At 40.0% G+C, this 22,641-nt stretch overlaps 3 protein-coding genes across 3 annotated transcripts in view; 2 read left to right on the forward strand and 1 right to left on the reverse strand.

Moving 5' to 3' along the window:
- The window catches only part of LOC131134585 (thiamine transporter 2-like), a 97,514-nt gene that overhangs the window by 50,518 nt on the left and 24,355 nt on the right, over positions 1 to 22,641 (forward strand). The gene's annotated exons all lie outside the window — the stretch shown is intronic.
- egfem1 (EGF-like and EMI domain containing 1) overlaps positions 1 to 22,641 on the forward strand; it is a 57,433-nt gene that overhangs the window by 5,970 nt on the left and 28,822 nt on the right. The window contains exons 5-16 of the mRNA XM_078793019.1: positions 1,541 to 1,663; positions 6,326 to 6,448; positions 7,472 to 7,597; positions 7,732 to 7,854; positions 8,996 to 9,118; positions 9,281 to 9,418; positions 9,504 to 9,626; positions 11,241 to 11,363; positions 11,448 to 11,681; positions 11,758 to 11,886; positions 16,000 to 16,128; positions 16,267 to 16,395. Of these exons, the coding sequence (XP_078649145.1) occupies positions 1,541 to 1,663; positions 6,326 to 6,448; positions 7,472 to 7,597; positions 7,732 to 7,854; positions 8,996 to 9,118; positions 9,281 to 9,418; positions 9,504 to 9,626; positions 11,241 to 11,363; positions 11,448 to 11,681; positions 11,758 to 11,886; positions 16,000 to 16,128; positions 16,267 to 16,395 (1,623 nt within the window). The remainder of the gene's footprint in view (positions 1 to 1,540; positions 1,664 to 6,325; positions 6,449 to 7,471; positions 7,598 to 7,731; positions 7,855 to 8,995; positions 9,119 to 9,280; positions 9,419 to 9,503; positions 9,627 to 11,240; positions 11,364 to 11,447; positions 11,682 to 11,757; positions 11,887 to 15,999; positions 16,129 to 16,266; positions 16,396 to 22,641) is intronic.
- LOC131134327 (EH domain-containing protein 2-like) lies at positions 16,172 to 21,267 on the reverse strand. Its single transcript, XM_058079472.2, has 6 exons — positions 21,047 to 21,267; positions 20,796 to 20,972; positions 19,739 to 19,836; positions 18,986 to 19,398; positions 18,733 to 18,897; positions 16,172 to 17,085 (listed from the first exon to the last, which is right to left on the reverse strand). The coding sequence occupies exons 1-6, from the start codon at positions 21,265 to 21,267 to the stop codon at positions 16,528 to 16,530; spliced, it is 1,632 nt and encodes a 543-aa protein (XP_057935455.2). The 3' UTR covers positions 16,172 to 16,527.

A 22,641-nucleotide genomic window follows, 5' to 3' on the forward strand; every position in this document is an offset into this window, starting at 1 on the left:
TTGGTCAAACATTTTGTTCCCTCCAAATATAGGCAGAAATTAATATAATATAATATAATATAATATAATATAATATAATATAATATAATATAATATAATATAATATAATATAATATAATATAATATAATATAATATAATATAATATAATATAATATAATATAATATAATATAATATAATATAATATAATATAATATAATATAATATAATATAATATAATACAATATAATACAATATAATACAATATAATACAATATAATACAATATAATACAATATAATACAATATAATGTAATACAATGTAATACAATGTAATACAATGTAATACAATACAATGTAATATAATATAATTTAATATAATTTAATATAATTTAATGTAGGGTAGTGTAGGGTAGTGTAGGGTAGCATAGGGTAGTATAGAGTAGTATAGAGTAGCATAGGGTAGTATAGGGTAGTATAGGGTAGTTTAGTATATAAAATTAAAATTAAAATTAAAATTAAAATTAAAATTAAAATTAAAATTAAAATTAAAATTAAAATTAAAATTAAAATTAAAATTAAAATTAAAATTAAAATTACATTAAAAATAGATTAAAAATAGATTAAAAAAAAATTAAAATTAAAATTAAAATTAAAATTAAAATTAAAATTAAAATTAAAATTAAAATTAAAATTAAAATTAAAATTACATTAAAAGTAGATTAAAAGTAGATTAAAATTAAAATTAAAATTAAAATTAAAATTAAAATTAAAATTAAAATTAAAATTACATTAAAAATAGATTAAAAATAAATTAAAAAAAAATTAAAATTAAAATTAAAATTAAAATTAAAATTAAAATTAAAATTAAAATTAAAATTAAAATTAAAATTAAAATTAAAATTAAAATTACATTAAAATTAAAATTACATTAAAAGTAGATTAAAAGTAGATTAAAATTAAAATTAAAATTAAAATTAAAATTAAAATTAAAATTAAAATTAAAATTAAAATTAAAATTAAAATTAAATTAAATTAAATTAAATTAAATTAAATTAAATTAAATTAAATTAAATTAAATTAAATGTTACTGTAATGTTTGGGGGGCTGCAATAAAAGCAAGTTTGAACAGACACAATATTATTAATAATAATATTATGTTGAAACTGGATGTGCTCGTTCAAACTACACACACTCAATGGTGAGTCACGTTCTGCAAAAATTTGATTAAAATATTAATATTTAAATACATTAAGAGTGGTTGGTGTTTGAGGTCTAATGTTGTTTAAGCTGCAGAATGGACCTGCCTGACCTAAACGCTTACCCCCAGACTACCTTGCTTGCCCTCAGAAACAAAGGTTGGGTGAGGCCTGATTATTATTTTTAAAAAAGGCGACCCATCCTTAGTTTCTGAGGTCCTGCAACATTTTTCTTCCGAGGTCTAGTATATTAAAAGCATGCAAAATATATCATATCACATGAAGCTTATATTGATTGTATCTGAGTCCATATCCAAAGTTTATGCAATCCCAACAAGTATTAACTCCACCTATTGTCTTTCAGACGTTAATGAATGTGAGGTGGACAAAGCTGGCTGTGAAGGATACTGTTGCAATACCATTGGCAGCTACTACTGCAAGTGTCCTGAGGGCAGTAAGTTGGGCCCAGATGGCAAATCATGCCAAGGTAAGATGAACATCCGCATCCACAACACTGTATATGAGTGTCTGCTCAGCTTGTGATTCCTGGACTGTGTTATTAACACATAGTTTTTTTTTTTAACAAATGAAAAGTTGATGTTGTCAACAATGTAGATGTTGAACGCAAGCCTTTCTTCGATGTTCCATCTCCTCACATTCCAACTGAATCTAAAGCTACTGCTGTTTTATGAGTCTGTAATGGTATGTAATATATTATGAATGCATAAAACAGTCCAATGTGGTCCAATACGACTGCAGGGTGGCTTAGTGGTTTTGTGTTTTGGTCTTTCTTTTGAGAGTTTGGTTACTCTCTTACTCTGCTGTGCCTGTGGGGGCTCCTTGTAGAAGGTACTTCCTCTCATAGTCCAAAAGCATGTACTGTGCAGTCAGATCATAATTTTAAGAGTGAGACAAAAATATTTTCAGTAAGCAATTTATTGCAAATAATAATTAAATGAGGGCGGCACGGCGGTCGAGTGGTTAGCGCGCAGACCTCACAACTAGGAGACCAGGGTTCGATTCCACCCTCGGCCATCTCTGTGTGGAGTTTGCATGTTCTCCTTGTGCATGCGTGGGTTTTCTCCGGGTACTCCGGTTTCCTCCCACATTCCAAAAACATGCTAGGTTAATTAGCGACTCCAAATTGTCCATAGGTATGAATGTGAGTGTGAATGGTTGTTTGTCTATATGTGCCCTGTGATTGGCTGGCCACCAGTCCAGGGTTTCAGTGTCATTTTCTGTCATGAACTCTTGATGGCAAAGGCAAATAAGCTTTCTCTTTTTGAACATGGTCGGGTTGTTGAGATGCATAAGCAAGGCCTCCTGCAGTGCGCCATTGCAGCTGAGGTTAAACGCAGTAAAACATTCATTTTGATCTATTTAAAAGATCTTGAGGGTTAGGGAAGGAGCGCGCACCTGAACTAAATAGGCAACAGAAAATAGGAAACAGGTGCAGGAGATAATTGAAAGCCACGGAAAAACAGAACAGGAACAGAGGAGGTGACGGAACACAGGAAACAATACAAAATAAGGTGCGAACAGGAAGTAAGGCTGACAAAGTATGTACTGTCACAACCTCTGCGAGAGTAGAACAAAAACAAACAAAAAAATATCTTCAATATCTTTTTTCTTTTTCAACTCCACAAAATTGCCTGTTTGGAATTTCCACAAGAACACCAAACATGGGACATTGAAAATTTCTGGATTTCTCTAATGAGAAAAAAAATGGAGCCAATGAGATCCCACCTGAGATGTTTTCCACATTGCACAGTGGAGATTGCGCCCTCATGACCTGGGGGTGCTTTTTTTCTTCAATGGAAAAATGGAGCTTCATGTTGTGCAGGGGTGTAAAATGGCAGGTGGCTATGCGGAGATCAGGCGGCATCCCAACATTTTCTGCTTTTGGCTATGAAACTGAATCTTGTACTGCACTCTCAAAATTAACTACCCTTATTCTTGAAGTACACATCTGCATATACTAGATGTCTTTATATGCTGTAGTTTCACAGAAGTAAATTACTTCATTCATTCATTCATTTTCTACCGCTTTTCCTCACGAGGGTCGCTATCCCAGCTGTTTTTGGGCGAGAGGAGGGGTACACCCTGGACTGGTTGCCAGCCAATCACAGGGCACATATAGACAGACAACCATTCACACTCACATTCATACCTATGGACAATTTGGAGTTGCTAATTAACCTAGTATGTTTTTGGAATGTGGGAGGAAACCGGAGTACCCGGAGAAAACCCACACATGCACGGGGAGAACATGCAAACTCCACACAGAGATGGCCGGGGGTGGAATTGAACCCTGGTCTCCTAGCTGTGAGGTCTGCGCGCTAACTACTCGACCGCCGTGCAGCCCAAAGACAAAACAAAACAGCCAAAAACGTACCACTTCCACACGCAATAGGAGGAGAGCTTCTTTTCACTCTATCATGTTGGACTGGAGCCTATCCCAGCTGTCTTCGGGCGAGAGGCGGAGTACACCCTGGCCAGCCAATCACAGGGCACATATAGACAAACAACCATTCACACTCACATTCATACCTATGGACAATTTGGAGTCGCTAATTAACCTAGCATGTTTTTGGAATGTGGGAGGAAACCGGAGTACCCGGAGAAAACCCACACATGCACGGGGAGAACATGCAAACTCCACACAGAGATGGCCGGGGGTGGAATTGAACCCTGGTCTCCTAGCTGTGAGGTCTGCGCGCTAACTACTCGACCGCCGTGCAGCCCAAAGACAAAACAAAACAGCCAAAAACGTACCACTTCCACACGCAATAGGAGGAGAGCTTCTTTTCACTCTATCATGTTGGACAATTTGGAGTCGCTAATTAACCTAGCATGTTTTTGGAATGTGGGAGGAAACCGGAGTACCCGGAGAAAACCCACACATGCACGGGGAGAACATGCAAACTCCACACAGAGATGGCCGGGGGTGGAATTGAACCCTGGTCTCCTAGCTGTGAGGTCTGCGCGCTAACCACTCGACCGCCGTGCTGCCCAGTAAATTACTTATGAATTAATAATTTGACAAATGACCAATATTTCCAAACTACCCAACTTAATGTATTCAATTATTAGTCCAAATTGTCCATATTATTCAATATGACTGTTAAGAACTGATGTTTCTTTAACTATGGCCGACCTGCTGGAGTTTAACTGTCCAGACATCAGCCAGTAAAGACTCGAGCGAACGACACAGTCAGCAGATGCTCTCTAAACCTGTCAACTCAACACTTGGCTTTTTTTTTCTTTTCAGCGCGGCAGAAATAAATACGCTGACTTACCAAGGCCCATTTGTTCTTCAGAGTTCCAGGTGTGAAAAAGAACTCCCCAGACCTTTTAACCTTACAGACAGGATATTGTCACTTTGTTATAATTTGCTGCCTTACAGCCCAACACCAACGGAAGCAGCCGCAGCTGCTGTTAAGACCTCATTTTATTGGTTTTGTGTGAAATATGTGTGGTCCGGTTTATGTGGAAGAGTGCTTGGCTATGAAGACAAAACAGAAAGGAGAAAGAATATTTTCAGAGATTATTTGTTTTTGGAATATGGTTATTGTACTCAAGTGACGACGAGCAATGGCATTACAGCTATTCAATGACTCGGCATGTGGAAGGCCTGGCCCACCCTGGACCACCAGCATCACACGAGCCAAATGTGCTGGATTTTAGGTGTTAAGTGGATCCAAGCACTATTTGAATGGTGTCTGTCCGCCCATAGGATTGAGACCACTTTTAGACCAGTCAAGTCTTTATGTCATTTAATTGGAGATCATTATTATTATTGGCCGATAAGACCACCTCACTGCTGAAAATACGCTCAAGTTCAACTCTGAATTATCCCTTACCTTGCACACACACATTATTATCCCTAATGCATGTGAGACGTGAGTACGAGAGTTAGGGAAGACACTCCATGGACATGATGTGTTGTCCAGATGCAAAGGGATGTCTGGAAGCAGCATTTTACTATGTTGTCTTCCTATTAGAACTTGGTCTCCAAGGACTGTGGTAGTCTTTCAAACAGACTTTCTTCCGTGTGCACTATGTTGCAGAAGTGTCTTCTGTGCAGGACACAGTGTATCAATAGCAGGGTCATTTCTGTGCTTTCAGCTTCTCATATGGAACACTATTTGGCCATCATTTCTAAAGGCTCTTATAAAAATTAAAAATGAATTAGATCAACAATACTATCTGACCCAATGGCTGGATGGGACAAAAAAAACAAAAAACAAAAAAACAAAAAAAAGTGGTTAGCGCGCAGACCTCACAGCAAGGAGACCAGGGTTCAATTCCACCCTCGGCCATCTCTGTGTGGAGTTTGCATGTTCTCCCTGTGCATGTGTCGGTTTTCTCCGGGTACTCCGGTTTCCTCCCACATTCCAAAAAACATGCTAGCATGTACCTAGCATGTTTTTTGGAATTCCAAAAAATGGAAAAGGATGTTTTTTGGAATTTGCAGGTTTTCTCCGGGTACTCCATTTTCCTCCCACATTCCAAAAACATGCTAGGTTAATTAGCGACTCCAAATTGTCCATAGGTATGAATGTGAGTGTGAATGGTTGTTTGTCTATATGTGCCCTGTGATTGGCTGGCCACCAGTCCAGGGTGTACCCCGCCTCTCGCCCGAAGACAGCTGGGATAGGCTCCAGCACCGTCCGCGACCCTCGTGAGAAAAAAGCGGTAGAAAATGAATGAATGAATGAAAAATTAATAGGGGCGGCACGGCGAACAAGTGGTTAGCGCGCAGACCTCACAGCGAGGAGACCAGGGTTCAATTCCACCCTCGGCCATCTCTGTGTGGAGTGTGCATGTTCTCCCAGGTTTTCTCCGGGTACTCCGGGTATTTCCTCCCACATTCCAAAAACATGCTAGGTTAATTGGCAACTCCAAATTGTCCATAGGTATGAATGTGAGTGTGAATGGTTGTTTGTCTATATGTGCCCTGTAATTGGCTGGCCACCAGTCCAGGGTGTACCCCGCCTCTCGCCCAAAGACAGTTGAGATAAGTTCCAGCACCCCTGCGACCCTTGTCAGGAAAAAGCGGTAGAAAATGAATGAATGAATGAATAAAAATGAATAATTATGTCAGAAGTTGATTATCATGAATGTGTTTTTTTGTTTGTTCATTCAGATGTGAACGAGTGCGCAGATCTCAACGGAGGATGCCAGCAGATGTGTGTCAACACACCAGGCTCCTATCACTGTGAGTGCGGTGAAGGATTCCGTATGCATACTGATGGTCGGACCTGCATTGGTAAGCAGTAAGAAATGTTAACCTTTTAGAGCAAAAAAAAATGCTACAGTATTGGTGTAAAATATTCAGTATCTCACAAAAGGGGAGCAGTTCAGAATCAATATTTATTGAATAACATGAAAAAAGCGGGCTGCACGGGGGGTCAAGTAGTTAAACACGCGGACACTAGTTTGAGGCTGTTAAATAACTGTTAATAGTTATCCTCCCTATCCGTGTGGAAGTGGTAAGTTTTTGGCTATTTAAGTTTAAAGGAAATAACTTGAAGGCTACCGTTTAGGTCGCTAGCTCTCTAGTTTGCGAGTTAGCATGTGTCTCAAGACCCTGCAGTTGCGCAATATGTTGTAAATAAAAAGAGTATAAATGTGACTATAGTCGTGTTTTGTCATGTCTACAGGGCTCTAATAATGCTTTGTTCATTTTAATCTGAAAAAAATAATTTGTCTACCCACCAACTATATGTTATACTTAAGTTTTTATTATTTGTCGTTTTATTATTATTATTATATTTATTTATTTATTACTGATTGATTGATTTTCTTTATTCTTGATTTGTTTATTTATTTTTCATCTTATTTTGTATAGAAAAATAAAAAGTAAGATATTTGAGAACAGTGGAATGTTTTATCAGAACTTTTCTTGTAGAAAATTGGAACCAAAGCGAAGTTTTTTTAAATTTTTTGTTTTTCATAAATGCGTTTTTTTTTTTTTGGAAAACCTGATGTACAAAAATGAAGACAATAGACTGTTATGAAGATATCAAATTTAGAGTGTGGGTCAGTGGGTCAACCCATCACTGATGAAACCATAAAAAACACGTCTTTCTCCTTCTGGAGTTCTCTGTCTCTCTCTGAAGACAGTTTGAGGTTTATTGTGCATAAACATTTTCCTTTTTTCTTCTGAAAGCACCCAATCATCCATAAAGGACAGTATTTAAAAAAAAAAGATGTTATTTGAATGAGAATTTACATGGAATTGCCAGCCATACCTGACTTGAATTCAATTTGACTGTTTTTTCTGTTTAAGCTGTAAACTCCTGCTCGGTGCTGAATGGTGGTTGTGAACATCAGTGTGTGGATATGGGGAATAATCATTACAAATGTGAATGTCGGAAGAACTACAAGCTGAAGACGGATGGAAGACACTGTGAATGTAAGTCATGGTTTTTGATTCCCCGCATGCTAAGGCTTTACCAAATCACCAAAGATCTGTAGATACCCTTCTCATACAGTACATGTTCCCCACCTGGTTGTGTCACTGTGTCTTTGTATTTGCATGTACATCAGTGAGGGACTCCTGTGAGGAAAGTAATGGCGGTTGTGCACAGCTGTGTCTCGATGTCGATGGCCGAGTCCAGTGCAGCTGTCACCCTGGTTTTACTCTGGTTGAAGACGGCAAGGACTGCGCAGGTGAGGAATTATAATACAGTCATCAGACATTCTATTACGTTACACCCAGAAGTTGCAATCATTTAAGTTACAACAATAACAACAACAGATGAAAAACAATTGGCCACTCCAAATTGTCCATATCTATGAATGTGAGTGTGAATGGTTGTTTGTCTATATGTGCCCTGTGATTGGTTGGCCACCAGTCCACGGTGTAAGACAGCTCGGATAGGCTCCAGCACCCCCGCGACCCTTGTGAGGAAAAAGCGGTAGAAAATGAGTGAATGAATGAATGAACGAATAAAAATTAATAATTACGTCAGAAGTTGCAATCATTTAAGTTACAACAATAACAACAACAGATGAAAAACAAAATAACTCATATTTTTGCTAAAATGTGAGCCATGTTGTTTGGTCTAGAGACAGTACCACTGAATTAAAGACAGGAATTAGAAAAGGAGGTAGCAGAGATAAGGATACTGAGGTTCTCAATGGGAGTGACCAGGATGGATAGGATCAGGAACGAGTACATCAGAGGGACATTACATTATGTTAGAGGCCTTGGATATAAAGTCAGAGAGGCAAGACTGAGATGGTTCGGACATGTCCAGAGGAAAGATAGTAAATATATTGGTAGAAGGATTCTGCGTTTAGAGCTACCAGGTAGGAGGCGTAGAGGAAGACCAAAGAGGAGCTTTATGGAGGACATGAAGGTAGTTGGTGTGAGAGAGACAGGGTTGGATGGAGGAGATTGATTTGCTGTGGCGACCCCTGAAGGGAAAACCCCAAAGAGAAAGAAGAAGAAGAAGACGTTGTATATGAGGCTCCGGCATACCCCCATGATCCTAATGATTATAAGTGGCATAGAAAATAGAATGGATGCATAATTGCATATGGTCGTCATAGTCTAAGTTGCTGACTTAGTTGCTGCTACGTCTGTTTGTTTGTTCTGCCCACTGCTCTACCCATGATCATCCATAGCTTCTACAGCTTGGTTCTCCCATCAGACTCTACCATTACCAATACATTATTGTGTTTATGAAGCTGATGAGTTATGATTATTAATCTTTGCGTGACTCTTTTATTTCTGTTTTTTGTGTGTTTACCATACCGCCGGTCAACCAAGCACATTTGTGTAACTTCACTTCCTGTCTTCCGACAGACATTGATGAGTGCAGTTCGGGTCACGACAAGTGCTCCCATGGATGTGTCAACACACACGGCTCGTTCCGATGTGTGTGTCATCCAGGCTTCGAGCTCGGTGCAGATGGAAAACAGTGCTACCGTGAGTAAAGATAAAATGTGTTCTCCGCGTAGCAGAAACAGAAATGACATTTTATTTTTAAAACGCTTCCAAACAGAGAAGCGCAAACCATTTACTTGCAGTCCAAAAGTGACACAATTCAAACTCATTTGTACCTATTTGTCAAAAATTTGTACACTCCAGGCATTGAGATGGAGATTGTTAACAGCTGTGAGAAGAATAATGGTGGTTGCTCTCATCAATGTGAGCACACCACCAACGGACCCCTTTGCTCCTGCCATCAGGGCTACCAGCTCGACCAGGACAGGAAGACTTGCGTAGGTAAGAACGTCTTTTACTCTCATGATGTGTTTTTTTCTATCTTCTCTGGTGAAACTTCTACTGTACCACTCCATACTTCTCATAGACAGTGATGAGTGCGTCAACGGGGAATCCTGCTGCAACCACTTCTGCAGAAACTATCCAGGCGGCTACGAGTGCAGCTGTAGAGCCGGCCACACACCAAATCCAGATGGCTGCGGTTGCGACGGTAAGAGATTCGGATTGTTGGCAGATTATTTAGTCTTTGTTGTGCTTTCTTTATTGTGATGCTGCACACATCTTCCAAAATGTGTTGAAATCACTGAGACAATTCCAGAACTTGTGACAAATAACAGAATATTTTGGTTGCATCAGAAGTAAATCATTGTCAAAAGGCCATGGTGCAATCAAAAACATCCAGAAAGATCCTGATCTTCATTATTTTATTGTCAAGTGAAAGAATAGCGCTGTTTTTTGTCATTCAGAATATATTATATGGACTATATTGGGGACATTTCACAGGAACTGAATTTAGAGGAAAAGGGAGTTAATTCATGGAGACTCATTCATTCATTCATTTTCTACCGCTTTTCCTTACGAGGGTCGTGGGGGTGCTGGAGCCTATCCCAGCTGTCTTCAGGCGAGAGGCGGGGTACACCCTGGACTTGTTGCCAGCCAATCACAGGGCACATATAGACAAACAACCATTCACACTCACATTCATACCTATGGACAATTTGGAGTGGCCAATTAACCTAGCATGTTTTTGGAATGTGGGAGGAAACCGGAGTACGCGGAGAAAACCCACGCATGCACGGGGAGAACATGCAAACTCCACACAGAGATTGGCCAAGGGTGGAATTGAACTTGGGTCTCCTAGCTGTGAGGCCTCCGCGCAAACCACTTGTTCACCATGAAACCCAAAAAGGAAAATAAAAATTTAAATAAGCAAAATTTTATTCAAATTAATTTTTGTTAGTTACACTCACAAAATAAATTAAAATAAATAAAAATTAAAAAAAAACATAAAACATAAAACATAAACATAAAACATAAAACATAAAACATAAAACATAAAACATAAAACATAAAACATAAAACATAAAACATAAAAAATTAAACAAAAAATTAAACATAAGAAATAAGAAATAAGAAATAAGAAATAAGAAATAAGAAATAAGAAATAAGAAGAAATGTATAATCTCTGTGTGGAGTTTGCATGTTCTCCCCGTGCATTTGTGGGTTTTCTCCGGGTACTCCATTTTTTTCCCACATTCCAAAAACATGCTAGGTTAATTAGCGACTCCAAATTGTCCATAGGTATGAATGTGAGTGTGAATGGTTGTTTGTCTATATGTGCCCTGTGATTGGCTGGCCACCAGTCCAGGGTGCTTTATTTCCCCTTTCCACTTTCCTATCAAAGAGCGCCACGTGCATTCATTTTACTGTTGCCTACAATTTTTTCTCGCTTTTGATTTGATTGGCATGCATGTTGTCAGTGGATTTCCTGCTCTGATCAACCAGTACCATATCATATAATGGACTATAGCTCCATGTTTGTACAGGACACTGCAGGACATGCAGTCAATCCCTGTTGTAATTTGTCCCAAAGGTGTTTGATAGGGTTGAGGTCACACCGAAGGTCTTTCCCTAAACTGTTCCGACCAAGCTTAAAGGACAGAAGCCGACACCAGAAGGGGAATAAATAATTAGTAGGGAGAAGATTCAGTCTGAACTCAGATGGTCCCGTCCAACATTTATGTGTATTCTGCCATTTTACTTTCATAATAGTAAAATAATGTGTTCTGTGCAACCTCTTGTTGTTTTCCCAATCATCCATAAGACATCGATGAGTGTCTGGCGGAGACTTCAGGCTGTGACCATGACTGCGTCAACACCCTGGGAACATACGAGTGTTTTTGCCGACAGGGTTTCAGCTTGGATCGGGATCAGCACACCTGCATCTGTAAGTAACCTTGATCTCCTTCTTTGAAACTCAACTTCAAAAGTATTCCATGAGTTTCGTCATTTTGTTTTTTGTCTTTGTTAGCTTTATATGGCAGAGAATTAGAGGAAGATGAGGAACAAGAGGAAGAGGAAGATCCGCTGGAAGAGCAGCTGGAAGTCTATAGGTTACCTGAGCTGATCTTCCGCAACGTTCCTCAGCTTCTCCAATACACTGCAGCATTGCATTCCCGTCACGGCACTGATTACGATGACGTCGGTGACATCGATGAGAGCCTGGATGAACATCTCGAAGAATTTCGATTGGACAGCCAAATCGGTACAATAAAAGCACAAAGATTTATACGACAATGACAATGACAATTAAAAAAAAATGGCTGTTCTTTTCTTGCCAGTATGTTTGGATAACTCCTTCGGGGAGGATTGCAGTTGGAGATGTGAAGACTGTGTGAATGGAGCCTGTGGCGAAAATAAAGATGGCTGTGAGTGTTCACCTGGATGGGCTGGCATTATCTGCAATGAGAGTAAGTACAACAGTTTATTCTATTCACAATGAAATCCGCCGACCGCATCTGTCTTTTACAGCACAAATCCTTGGCTCGAAACACCTCCTTTAGTTTCCAACATACTTTAAAGACATTTGTTTCCATGGGGTGCTTTGGATTTATTTTTTTAATATGCAAGATTAAATATTTTACTTCCACCAAGGAGCTTATGTTAGTATATTTGTTGGTTTGTTCCCAAAATGCATTTCTGTTTTATTCTATTTTGTGAAAGTCAGTCATGAGTCAAGGAAGAGCCCTGAACATTTTGATGAGAATCCATCCACCCATTTTCTGTACTGCTTATCCTCATGGACATGCTGGAGCCTATCCCAGCTGTCTTCGGGCGAGAGGCGGGGTACACCCGGGTCCCCAGCCAATCACAGGGCACATTCATTCATTCATTTTCTACCGCTTTTCCTCACGAGGGTCGCGGGGGTTGCTGGAGCCTATCCCAGCTGTCTTTGGGCAAGAGGAGTTTTTGGAATGTAGGAGGAAACCGGAGTACCCGGAAAAAACCCACGCATGCACGGGGGAGAACATGCAAACTCCACACAGATGGCCGAGGGTGGAATCGAACTTGGGTCTTCTAGCTGTGAGGCCTGCGCACTATCCACTTCATTCATTTTCTACCGCTTTTTCCTCACGAGGGTCGCGGGGGTGCTGGAGCCTATCCCAGCTGTCTGTGGGCTTAGAGGCGGGGTACACCCTGGACTGGTGGCCAGCCAATCACAGGGCACATATAGACAAACAACCATTCAAACTCACATTCATACCTATGGACAATTTGGAGTCGCCAATTAACCTAGCATGTTTTTGGAATGTGGGAGAACCTGCAAACTCCACACAGAGATGGCTGACTGTGGAATCGAACTCAGGTGTCCTAGCAGTGTGGCCAGTGAGATAACCACTCAGCTGTATATCAGGTTGTTTGTAAACGTACCACTTCCACACGCAATAGGAGGAGAACTTCATTTCACTCTATCATGTTGCACATGCTGGAGCTTATCCCAGCTGTCTTCAGGCGAGAGGCGGGGTACACCAAGGACTGGTGGCCAGCCAATCACAGGGCACATATAGACAAACAACCATTCACACTCACATTCATACCTATGGACAATTTGGAGTCTGCAATTAACCTAGCATGTTTTTGGAATGTGGGAGGAAACCCACGCATGCACGGGGAGAACATGCAAACTCCACACAGTGATGGCGGACGGTGGAATTGAACTTGGGTCTCCTAGCTGTGAGGCCTGCGTGCAAACCACTCACTCACCGTGCAACCCAAAGAGGAAAATTATACATTTAAATAAGCAAAATTTTATTCAAATTAATTTTTGTTAGTTACACTCACAAAATTAAAAAAAAAAAAATTCTTCCCACATTCCAAAAAACATGCTAGGTACATGTTAGCATGTTTTTTCAAATATTTTTTTAACATGCTAGCATGTACCTAGCAAATACCCAAAAAACATGCTAACATGTACCTAGCATGTTTTTTGGAATGTTTTTTGGAAATTCTTTGGAATTCCAAAAAACATGGGGTGCTGGAGCCTATCCCAGCTTTCTTTGGGCTTAGAGGCGGGATACACCCTGGACTGGTGGCCAGCCAATCACAGGGCACATATAGACAAACAACCATTCACACTCACATTCATACCTATGGACAATTTGGAGTCGCTAATTAACCTAGCATGGTTTTTGGAATGTGGGAGGAAACCGGAGTACCCAGAGAAAACCCACGCATGCACGGGGAGAACATGCAAACTCCACACAGAGATGGCCGAGGGTGGAATTGACAGGGCACATTATTATTTGAATTATTAATTTAATGAGACTCAAGGTGTTCATCTGCTTGGAGGTCACATTGAGCAGTAGCAGGAAGATAACATTTATACTCGCCATACTAAATATTCTTTAAGTATTCCTTCTCGGACTTGAATATACACACGGGTACACACTTCCCAGTAAAACCATGGTCTTTTCCACCTCTTCGGATGGAGCTACCGAGCTAAGTGTGGTCCAAATTTAGAGTGAGATGGACTACTGTGTGCATTGATCCAGGGTTATACATCAAAACCGTCAGCTCCTCCGCGTAGGTGGTGGGGGGGAGTTGTTTATAGACTTCTGAACAAAAGAGCATCGGGGGAATCAATCTGTCGGCAACTGGATCAAGGCCAGGGGCTCACAGCCAGCCCGAGGCCAAGGATGGCCATTACTGGGTTTAAAAGCAAGGCGCCGTTCTTCCCATGCACGTCGATGATTAATGACTTTGTCTTTGTTCTGAACTGGAGTCACGCTGGTAATCATGACAGGAAAGCCATGTGGAATAAGTCCATTAGAATCAATATGTCACATGTGTAAACACGTTCTCAAGGTGTATGGATGCACACTCAGCGGCAACTTTTTGTACAGCAGGGATCTGCAACCCAAGGTCACTCAAAGTCAAAGATGGAGCAGAGACTCTGTATCATATACAGTATATGGCTTTTATATTAAACAGGGCTTAGTGCCATGAAAGAACCTAGCCTAGCCACTTATCCTCACTAGGGTCACAGGTATGCTGGAGCCTATCCCAGCTGACTTTGGGCGAGAGGCGGGGTACACCCTGGACTGGAACCTAGCTTATTATTCATTTTCTACCGCTTATCCTCACAGTGGTCATGGGGTATGCTGGAGCCTATCCCAGCTGTCTTCGGGCGAGAGGTGTTGTACACCCTGGACTGGTCCCCAGCCAATCACAGGGCACATATAGACAAACAACCATTCACACTCACATTCATACCTATGGACAATTTGGAGTCAACCAATCCACTGTACCTTGCACATGTTTAAAATAAAACCATAAATATTATTTGAATAGCTTAGTAGTTGATCTATAATAATAAGCTAGGGGGGGCTGCACGGTGGGCAAGTGGTTAGCGCACAGACCTCACAGCTAGGAGACCCGGGTTCAATTCCACCCTCGGCCATCTCTGTGTGTTCTCCCTGTGCATGTGTTGGTTTTCCTCCCACATTGCAAAAAACATGCTAGGTACATGTTAGCATGTTTTTTGGGTATTTGCTAGGTACATGCTAGCATGTTCAAAAAACATTTGCTAGGTACATGCTAGCATGTTCAAAAAACATGCTAGCATGTACCTAGCAAATACCCAAAAAACATGCTAACATGTACCTAGCATATTTTTTGGAATGTGGGAGGAAATTCCATAAAACATGCTAGGTACATGTTAGGTACTACCTAGCATGTTTTTTGAACACGCTAGCATGTACCTAGCAAATGTTTTTTGCTATCATGTTTTTTGGGTATTTGCTAGGTACATGCTAGCATGTTCAAAAAACATTTGCTAGGTACATGCTAGCATGTGCAAAAAACATGCTAGCATGTACCTAGCAAATTCCAAAAAACATGCTAGGTACATGCTAGGTACTACCTAGCATGTTTTTTGAACATGCTAGCATGTACCTAGCAAATGTTTTTTGCTATCATGTTTTTTGGGTATTTGCTAGGTACATGCTAGCATGTTTTTTGCACATGCTAGCATGTACCTAGCAAATGTTTTTTGAACATGCTAGCATGTACCTAGCAAATGTTTTTTGAACATGCTATCATGTACCTAGCAAATACCCAAAAAACATGCTAGCATGTACCTAGCAAATTCCAAAAAACATGCTAGGTACATGCTAGGTACTACCTAGCATGTTTTTTGAACATGCTAGCATGTACCTAGCAAATGTTTTTGCTATCATGTTTTTTGGGTATTTGCTAGGTACATGCTAGCATGTTTTTTGCACATGCTAGCATGTACCTAGCAAATGTTTTTTGAACATGCTAGCATGTACCTAGCAAATGTTTTTTGAACATGCTATCATGTACCTAGCAAATACCCAAAAAACATGCTAACATGTACCTAGCATGTTTTTTGGAATGTCTTCCAACAAACATGCTAGGCACATGCTAGCATGTTTTTTGGGTATTTGCTAGGTACATGCTAGCATGTTTTTTGAACAGTTTGTAAACTTTAAATAAGTACAATTTATAATGAGAGTTGAATCATTGTTAAGATAACAATGCTATATGCCATTCGTCTCCAGCTTGTCCACAGGGGACTTATGGGCACGCCTGTAACAGTCTGTGCCAATGTAAGAATGGAGGCACGTGTGACTCCGTGACTGGGAAGTGTTTGTGCCCCCCCGGGGTTAAAGGTCTACTCTGCGAGGATGGTTTGTATATTTGTAGACAAAATACACACACATCAGGCACAGAACACATAAAGATTCATAAATAAGAAACATTGTTATTGCAGTTTTGCTGGACTTTGCTTGTTCTAAAATGTGCTCTGATATCATTCATGTTCACAGGCTGTCCGAGGGGATATTTTGGAAGCCATTGCATGAGAAAGTGCAACTGTCCAAACAATGGCCATTGCCATCGTCTGCACGGAGCTTGTCTGTGTTCCCCTGGATTATATGGTCGACGCTGCCATTTGCGTGAGTAACAGCTTGGTGTTAAAGCCATCATTCTGAATATGATTCATAAACAATGATTACAAATACTGTATGTTACATAAAATTAAGTACAATTAGGTACAAATAATGTACTTTTTCACTGCGATATTTTGTCTACATGTCATTATCAGTCATATTTAGTCGTTTCGAAGGTGGCAGCAGGCAAGACGGCAACTCACGTGGGAGCCAATGGCCTTCTAGTTTGCCTTCAATAAGGTGAACAGCCAAAGCAAACTCCTCATTGTCCAACATACCATCTCCGTCAACATCTGCCAGCTTCCAGATGTGTGCAAGCACTGAATTAGGCAGAAGTGTTTTGGTCATCCACTGTTTGACTTTGGCACCACTGAGTTTGCCCTCATTTGGGCTCAGGTTGTAGAAGATCTCGTCATACTTTGGCTTATGTCTCTCCACGATCCACTCATTGTAGTCGCATTTGCTGTCGTTGTCATGCTTGGATTCTTTGAAGGGATGTCTCTTGTAGTGTTCGCCGCTGAACGTTTCCAGGAACTCGCCGTCCAGCACCGCGGGGAGGGATTTCTTTATCAGTTCTTGTTGCTGAAGCATGGGCACCAGGTTTGCGATGTCGTTGTTAAGGAGTTTGTCAAGGGAAGACATCAGACTTGGTTTTAGTTTCTTGAACTTTGAGAAATTCTGTCCCAGAAGTTGCTCCTGAAAGAAAAAAGTTGCAAATAATTATTTCAGTTTTATATTCGCTAAATCCATACAATAAAACAAATAATTTTATTGTTCCGGCAATCAGATCAGATCTATGAATGTAATATTCCATTCACAAATTGACTGCTTATACACCATATTTGTACTTAACTTAGCCGTTTCTTTGCTTGACAATGCTGAATTGAACTGGTCGCCAGCCAATGGCAGGGCACATATAGGCAAACAAACATGAAACGGCATGATTTATTAATTGATATATGTTTCAAAAATTGTGACTGAGTGAAGCCGCGGAATTTGCAATGTGACTGCTTATGAAGTAAATGTACCCGATCCTCCTCCAGATTTATCATCAGAGCATAAAAATACATGAAATGTGCTTCTTTTCTTCAGAAAGACAGCAGTGACAAGCACCCTCCAGGTCACCAAAGACCTCAACCGAGTGATTTTAAATTATGAAAATGTTTAAAATGGTTGGAATCATACAGAAAATACTTTAGAAATTATTTTCATTGATATATATATATATATATATATATATATATATATATATATATTTATTTATTTATATATATATTTTTTTATATATATTTATTTATTTTGTATATATATACATATATATATATACATAAATAAATAAAAAAAATTTCTAAAGTATTTTCTGTATGATTCCAATCGTTTTAAACATTTTCGGAATAAAAAATCATATATATATATATAATCATATTTATATATATAATATATATATATATAATATATATAATATCACTCAACCGAGTGATTTTAAATTATGAAAATGTTTAAAATGGTTGAAATCATACAGAAAATACTTTAGAAATTATTTTCATTGATATATATATATATATATTTATTTATATATATATATTTTTATATATATTTATTTATTTTGTATATATATACATATATATATACATAAATAAATAAAAATTATTTCTAAAGTATTTTCTGTATGATTCCAATCGTTTTAAACATTTTCGGAATAAAAAATCATATATATATATAATCATATTTATATATATATAATATATAAACTTTAACTATATTGACTGGAATCATACAGAAAATACTTTAGAAATTATTTTTATTTATGTATATGTATATATATATATATATATATATTTTTTTTTTTTTGTACAAACTTTAACTATATTGACAGTTACTATGGTACCCATTATGTCATTGTATGGTCATATCACCTCGTAACTTAAACTGTATTATGGAAAGCAGGAAGTGTTCAAATGAAATAAAACCATTACCAACTGGAATTTAGAAATAGCGACCGATTTCCTGAGTTGATTGAAAACTACTACAAGTTTGTAAACTTTAAACTTTAAATAAATACAATTTATAATAAGGGTTGAATAATTGTTAGTACAGTATCTGTTTGGAGCTTGGCCTTGGATCTCATCAGACTGTGCAGGCACCCAATTGTATGTGGACTTTACAGCTATACTCAAACTTTTAAGTCTGGAGCAAATGTTCAATAATCCAAATTCATGTCATAGTTGCCTGGCTTTGTATCAGGGTTACGTGAAGGTCAGTACTATTTGTGAATGGTGAATTTTCTTCTGGATCATAGCCATTCCTGAAGTGGTTGCCCGGTTTAAGCTCTGCTAATTTGACCTGCATCTTGGTGCAGTCGGGGAAATCTCCCGCTGGAACTCGGAGTTGCTGCTGGATCTTGGTGAAAATGACAGGAAGCTGGTAGATCAGACTGTGCTTCTTGCTGTCTTTGCAAAAAAATGCTGGCATCTCTTGCTTCAAATAGCTAATAATGTGCGCATGGGCCTATAAGAAGGGGGGGAAAAAGGAAAAATGTAATAAAAGACTAAATGAGTGGGTATTAACAGCAGATGGTCCCACTCGGCTCTCTTACCCTCACAAGTCGGGCTCTCTTCACCAAGTCATTCAGTTTTCTTACAGCCGCGTTGTGCGGTAGGTTTCTTATGTCAGCCATGAGGTCCTCCTCCTCCAGTTCTATCAGTTCATAGTGGTCACACATTAGTCTCGGCTCTGACCAAAAGGATCCGATGTAAACTCTCAAAATCTCAGGAGTTCTAAACACTTTTCCCAACGACCACATGAGGGCGCCATATACTCTCATGAGCTGCTGCGAGTCCACCCTGTCGGCCTTGTTCAGAACCACTCGTAACTTGTCCTCGTAGCCAAAAAGAGCCCCGAAGGCCCGTGTGAGCTCATCTGAGAACTCGAGCTTGTGTGCGTCGAACAGCAGGATGATTCGATCCACACGCTCGGCAAACCAGCGCAGCACGGCTGGGAAGTCGTAGCCTTGAAAGGAAGAAACACAGGGTTTTCATTAGCGCTGATGGTAATGAGGTCTGCGTCTGTGCCTCAAGAAACCAGCTAGAAGCATAGAACATATTCCAATGGCCATCGCTGCTTTTTAAACCATTTCAGTTACACCCACAGATAAATGTTCTTTCTGCTCATCTCCTTCCAACACTTCACATTGTTCTGTTGCGGTGAGGACTGAAATCAATTTAATTCAGCTTTGCATAATTCAAATTCTTATTTTTTTTTCCATCTGTTTTTACTATACTTCTTGATATCAACGAGCTATCTGCAGTTGCTTCGGAAGAAACCAAGAAAAAATGGTGTCTTAACTCACCCCTGCTTAGTTTTTTCCTCGCTGCAGTTAAAATCCCCGGCGTGTCGATAATGCTGATGCTCTCAAGGACCTGATTAGGCATCTGCACACACTGAAACCTGTAAATACATAATTATATGTGATACATTCACAATGAGAAATTGCCATTACCCGATGAAATAAATTCATCTGCGCCCACTTCATTTAAAAACGAGTAACAACCTGTGAGAGTAACCCAACAGTGCTGAATAGCGCGTATGATATGACGAGTTAAACTGGAGCCTATCAGAGAAGTCATTTATCCCCCTCCTCCACCTCCTCCAGGGAACTAGAACCACTAAAGTCGTCTTCTTCAGCATCACAATTGAACATCCTCATAATTCATTCATCACACACCTTGTCGGCCTCTCTCGCGAGAGACGAGGCACACCCTGGACTTGTCGCCAGCCAATCACAGGGCATATATAAGACAAACAACCATTCACACTCACATTCATACCTATGGACAATTTGGAGTCGCTAATTAACCTTTACAATTAACCAAAATTAACTTGAGTTTGATTTGCATAATTGTGTTGGCAACATTTTTATGTCGGATGTCCTTCCTGACACAATAGGAAGCAGAACTGGAGGTAGCAGAGATAAGGATGCTGAGGTTCTCATTGGGAGTGACCAGGATGGATAAGATCAGGAAGGAGTACATCAGAGGGATATTACAGTCGCTAATCAACCTAGCATGTTTTTGATTTTGAGTTTGATTTGCATAATTGTGTTGGCAACATTTTTATGTCAGATGTCCTTCCTGACACAATAGGGAAGCAGAACTGGAGATAAGGATGTTGACGTTCTCATTGGGAGTGACCAGGATGGATAGGATCAGGAAGGAGAGATGGGCAATTTGGAGTCGCTAATTAACCTAGCATGTTTTTTGGAATGTGGGAGGAAACCGGAGTACCCGGAGAAAACCCACAAATACACGGGGAGAACATGCAAACTCCAAGGCTGGAATCAAACTTGGGTCTCTTAGCTGCGAGGCCTGCGTGCTAACCACTTGTAAAAGATTCCCCCCCCACGTCACCTGTTTAAAAAAGTGTTTCCAAAAGGGTCAAGGTTCCGGAATGGCTTTTTGGGATCCATAGTGAGGGCATTCCCCGGTATGACGCCCTCCGCCTCTCCGTACATCAAGGCTGTGAAGCAATCAGTGGTTGGTTCTGGTCCAACTCTGCTACCAAGAAAGTCTTGTTCAATCAGATATCTGAAGGCAGAAGATGACAAAGTACTGTGTTTTCCGTACAGTCAACAAAATACAAATAGAATCCGAACTCTTACCTGATAAAAGTAGTTTTTCCTGTTGAGTACTGACCCATAACCAGCACCATCGGCTTGTTGTCAAAGTCTGCATCCTCGTAGCTCGGAGAGTGGAACTGATGGAAGGAATAGTACTTCTCTATCGGCAGCAGTCTTTTATAGTAAAGATTCCTCAGCTCCTCCGTCACCATAGTAACATCCCCCAGTGCTTTAGGGTCTCCTCGAAGTCTCCGGATGGACATCATGACCACGTTTGGCTGCTGTGATAAGTTCAAGCGTCTCGCTCTGTAAGCGGCAAACTAAATGATAGAAGAATGCTCTCAAGAAATATTGTCAGATTCTCACAGCTGCCTTGCTCCATCCTGCTGCGGGACGTGTGGAGGGTTGAGAGGGCGTAACCAGAGACCGCAGCTGCACCTCACACAAAGCCACTGTCAAGTAGGACAAGGGTGGAGTGGATTTTTTAGCTGCTGCATGGGGACAATCTTGGCAGATTACATGTCGATTAAGCATTCTTTTACAATGGTTGCAGATGTGTCCTCGCTCACATTCGTACTTTATTTTCAATGCATTAGCTAATAGCTAAGCTGTCAGTGGTGTCGGTATTTGGGTGGTGCAAGTTATGATGAAGTCATTTGAAAAAGAGCACAAAAATGTGTCCAGATGCTACACATATGCAGTTATTCACATTCCCACCCTTTTGTGTCAAATTCTGTACATCATGAGAAACATTTCAAATACTTCAAACTTTACAATTAACCAAAATTAACTTGAGTTTGATTTGCTTAATTGTGTCGGGTGTCACATGCTTCCTGACACAATAGGAAGCAGAACTGGAGATAAGGATGCTGAGGTTCTCATTGGGAGTGACCAGGATGGATAGGATCAGGAAGGAGTACATCAGAGGGACATTACATGTTAGAGGAGATGGACAATTTGGAGTCGCTAATTAACCTAGCATGTTTTTGGGATGTGGGAGGAAACCGGAGTACCCGGAGAAAACCCACGCATGCACGGGGAGAACATGCAAACTCCACACAGAGATGGCTGAGGACGGAATCGAACTCGGGTCTCCTAGCTGTGAGGCCTGCTTGCTAACAACCTTCCCGACACAATACAACTAACGACCTTCCTGACACAATAGGGATGCAGATGAGATTCTCATTGGGAGTGACTAGGATGGATAGGATCAGGAAGGAGTACATCAGAGGGACATTATATGTTAGAGGCCTTGGAGATAAAGTCAGAGAGGAGAGTCTGAGATGGACAATTTGGAGTCGCTAATTAACCTAGCATGTTTTTGGAATGTGGGAGGAAACCGGAGTACCCGGAGAAAACCCACAAATGCACGGGGAGAACATGCAAACTCCACACAGAGATGGCCGAGGATGGAATCGAACTCGGGTCTCCTAGCTGTGAGGCCTGCTTGCTAACAACCTTCCCGACACAATAGGGATGCAGATGAGGTTCTCATTGGGAGTGACTAGGATGGATAGGATCAGGAAGGAGTACATCAGAGGGACATTACATGTTAGAGGCCTTGGAGATAAAGTCAGAGAGGAGAGTCTGAGATGGACAATTTGGAGTCGCTAATTAACCTAGCATGTTTTTGGAAT

This window comes from Doryrhamphus excisus, linkage group LG8 (assembly GCF_037039965.1).
Source record: "Doryrhamphus excisus strain RoL-2023G ecotype Guam linkage group LG8, RoL_Dexc_Guam_v1.1, whole genome shotgun sequence".
Lineage (NCBI taxonomy): Eukaryota > Metazoa > Chordata > Actinopteri > Syngnathiformes > Syngnathidae > Doryrhamphus > Doryrhamphus excisus.

What these genes read in the sequence shown, in the direction of transcription:
- LOC131134327 (XM_058079472.2), bottom strand. Translation starts at nt 21,267, where the DNA reads ATGTCCATCCGGAGACTTCGAGGAGACCCTAAAGCACTGGGGGATGTT. An exon ending in GGAAACACTTTTTTAAACAG is followed by an intron (nt 19,837 to 20,795) that starts GTGACGTGGGGG and finishes ATGTATTTACAG; the next exon opens with GTTTCAGTGTGTGCAGATGC. An exon ending in AGAGAGCCCGACTTGTGAGG is followed by an intron (nt 18,898 to 18,985) that starts GTAAGAGAGCCG and finishes CCCTTCTTATAG; the next exon opens with GCCCATGCGCACATTATTAG.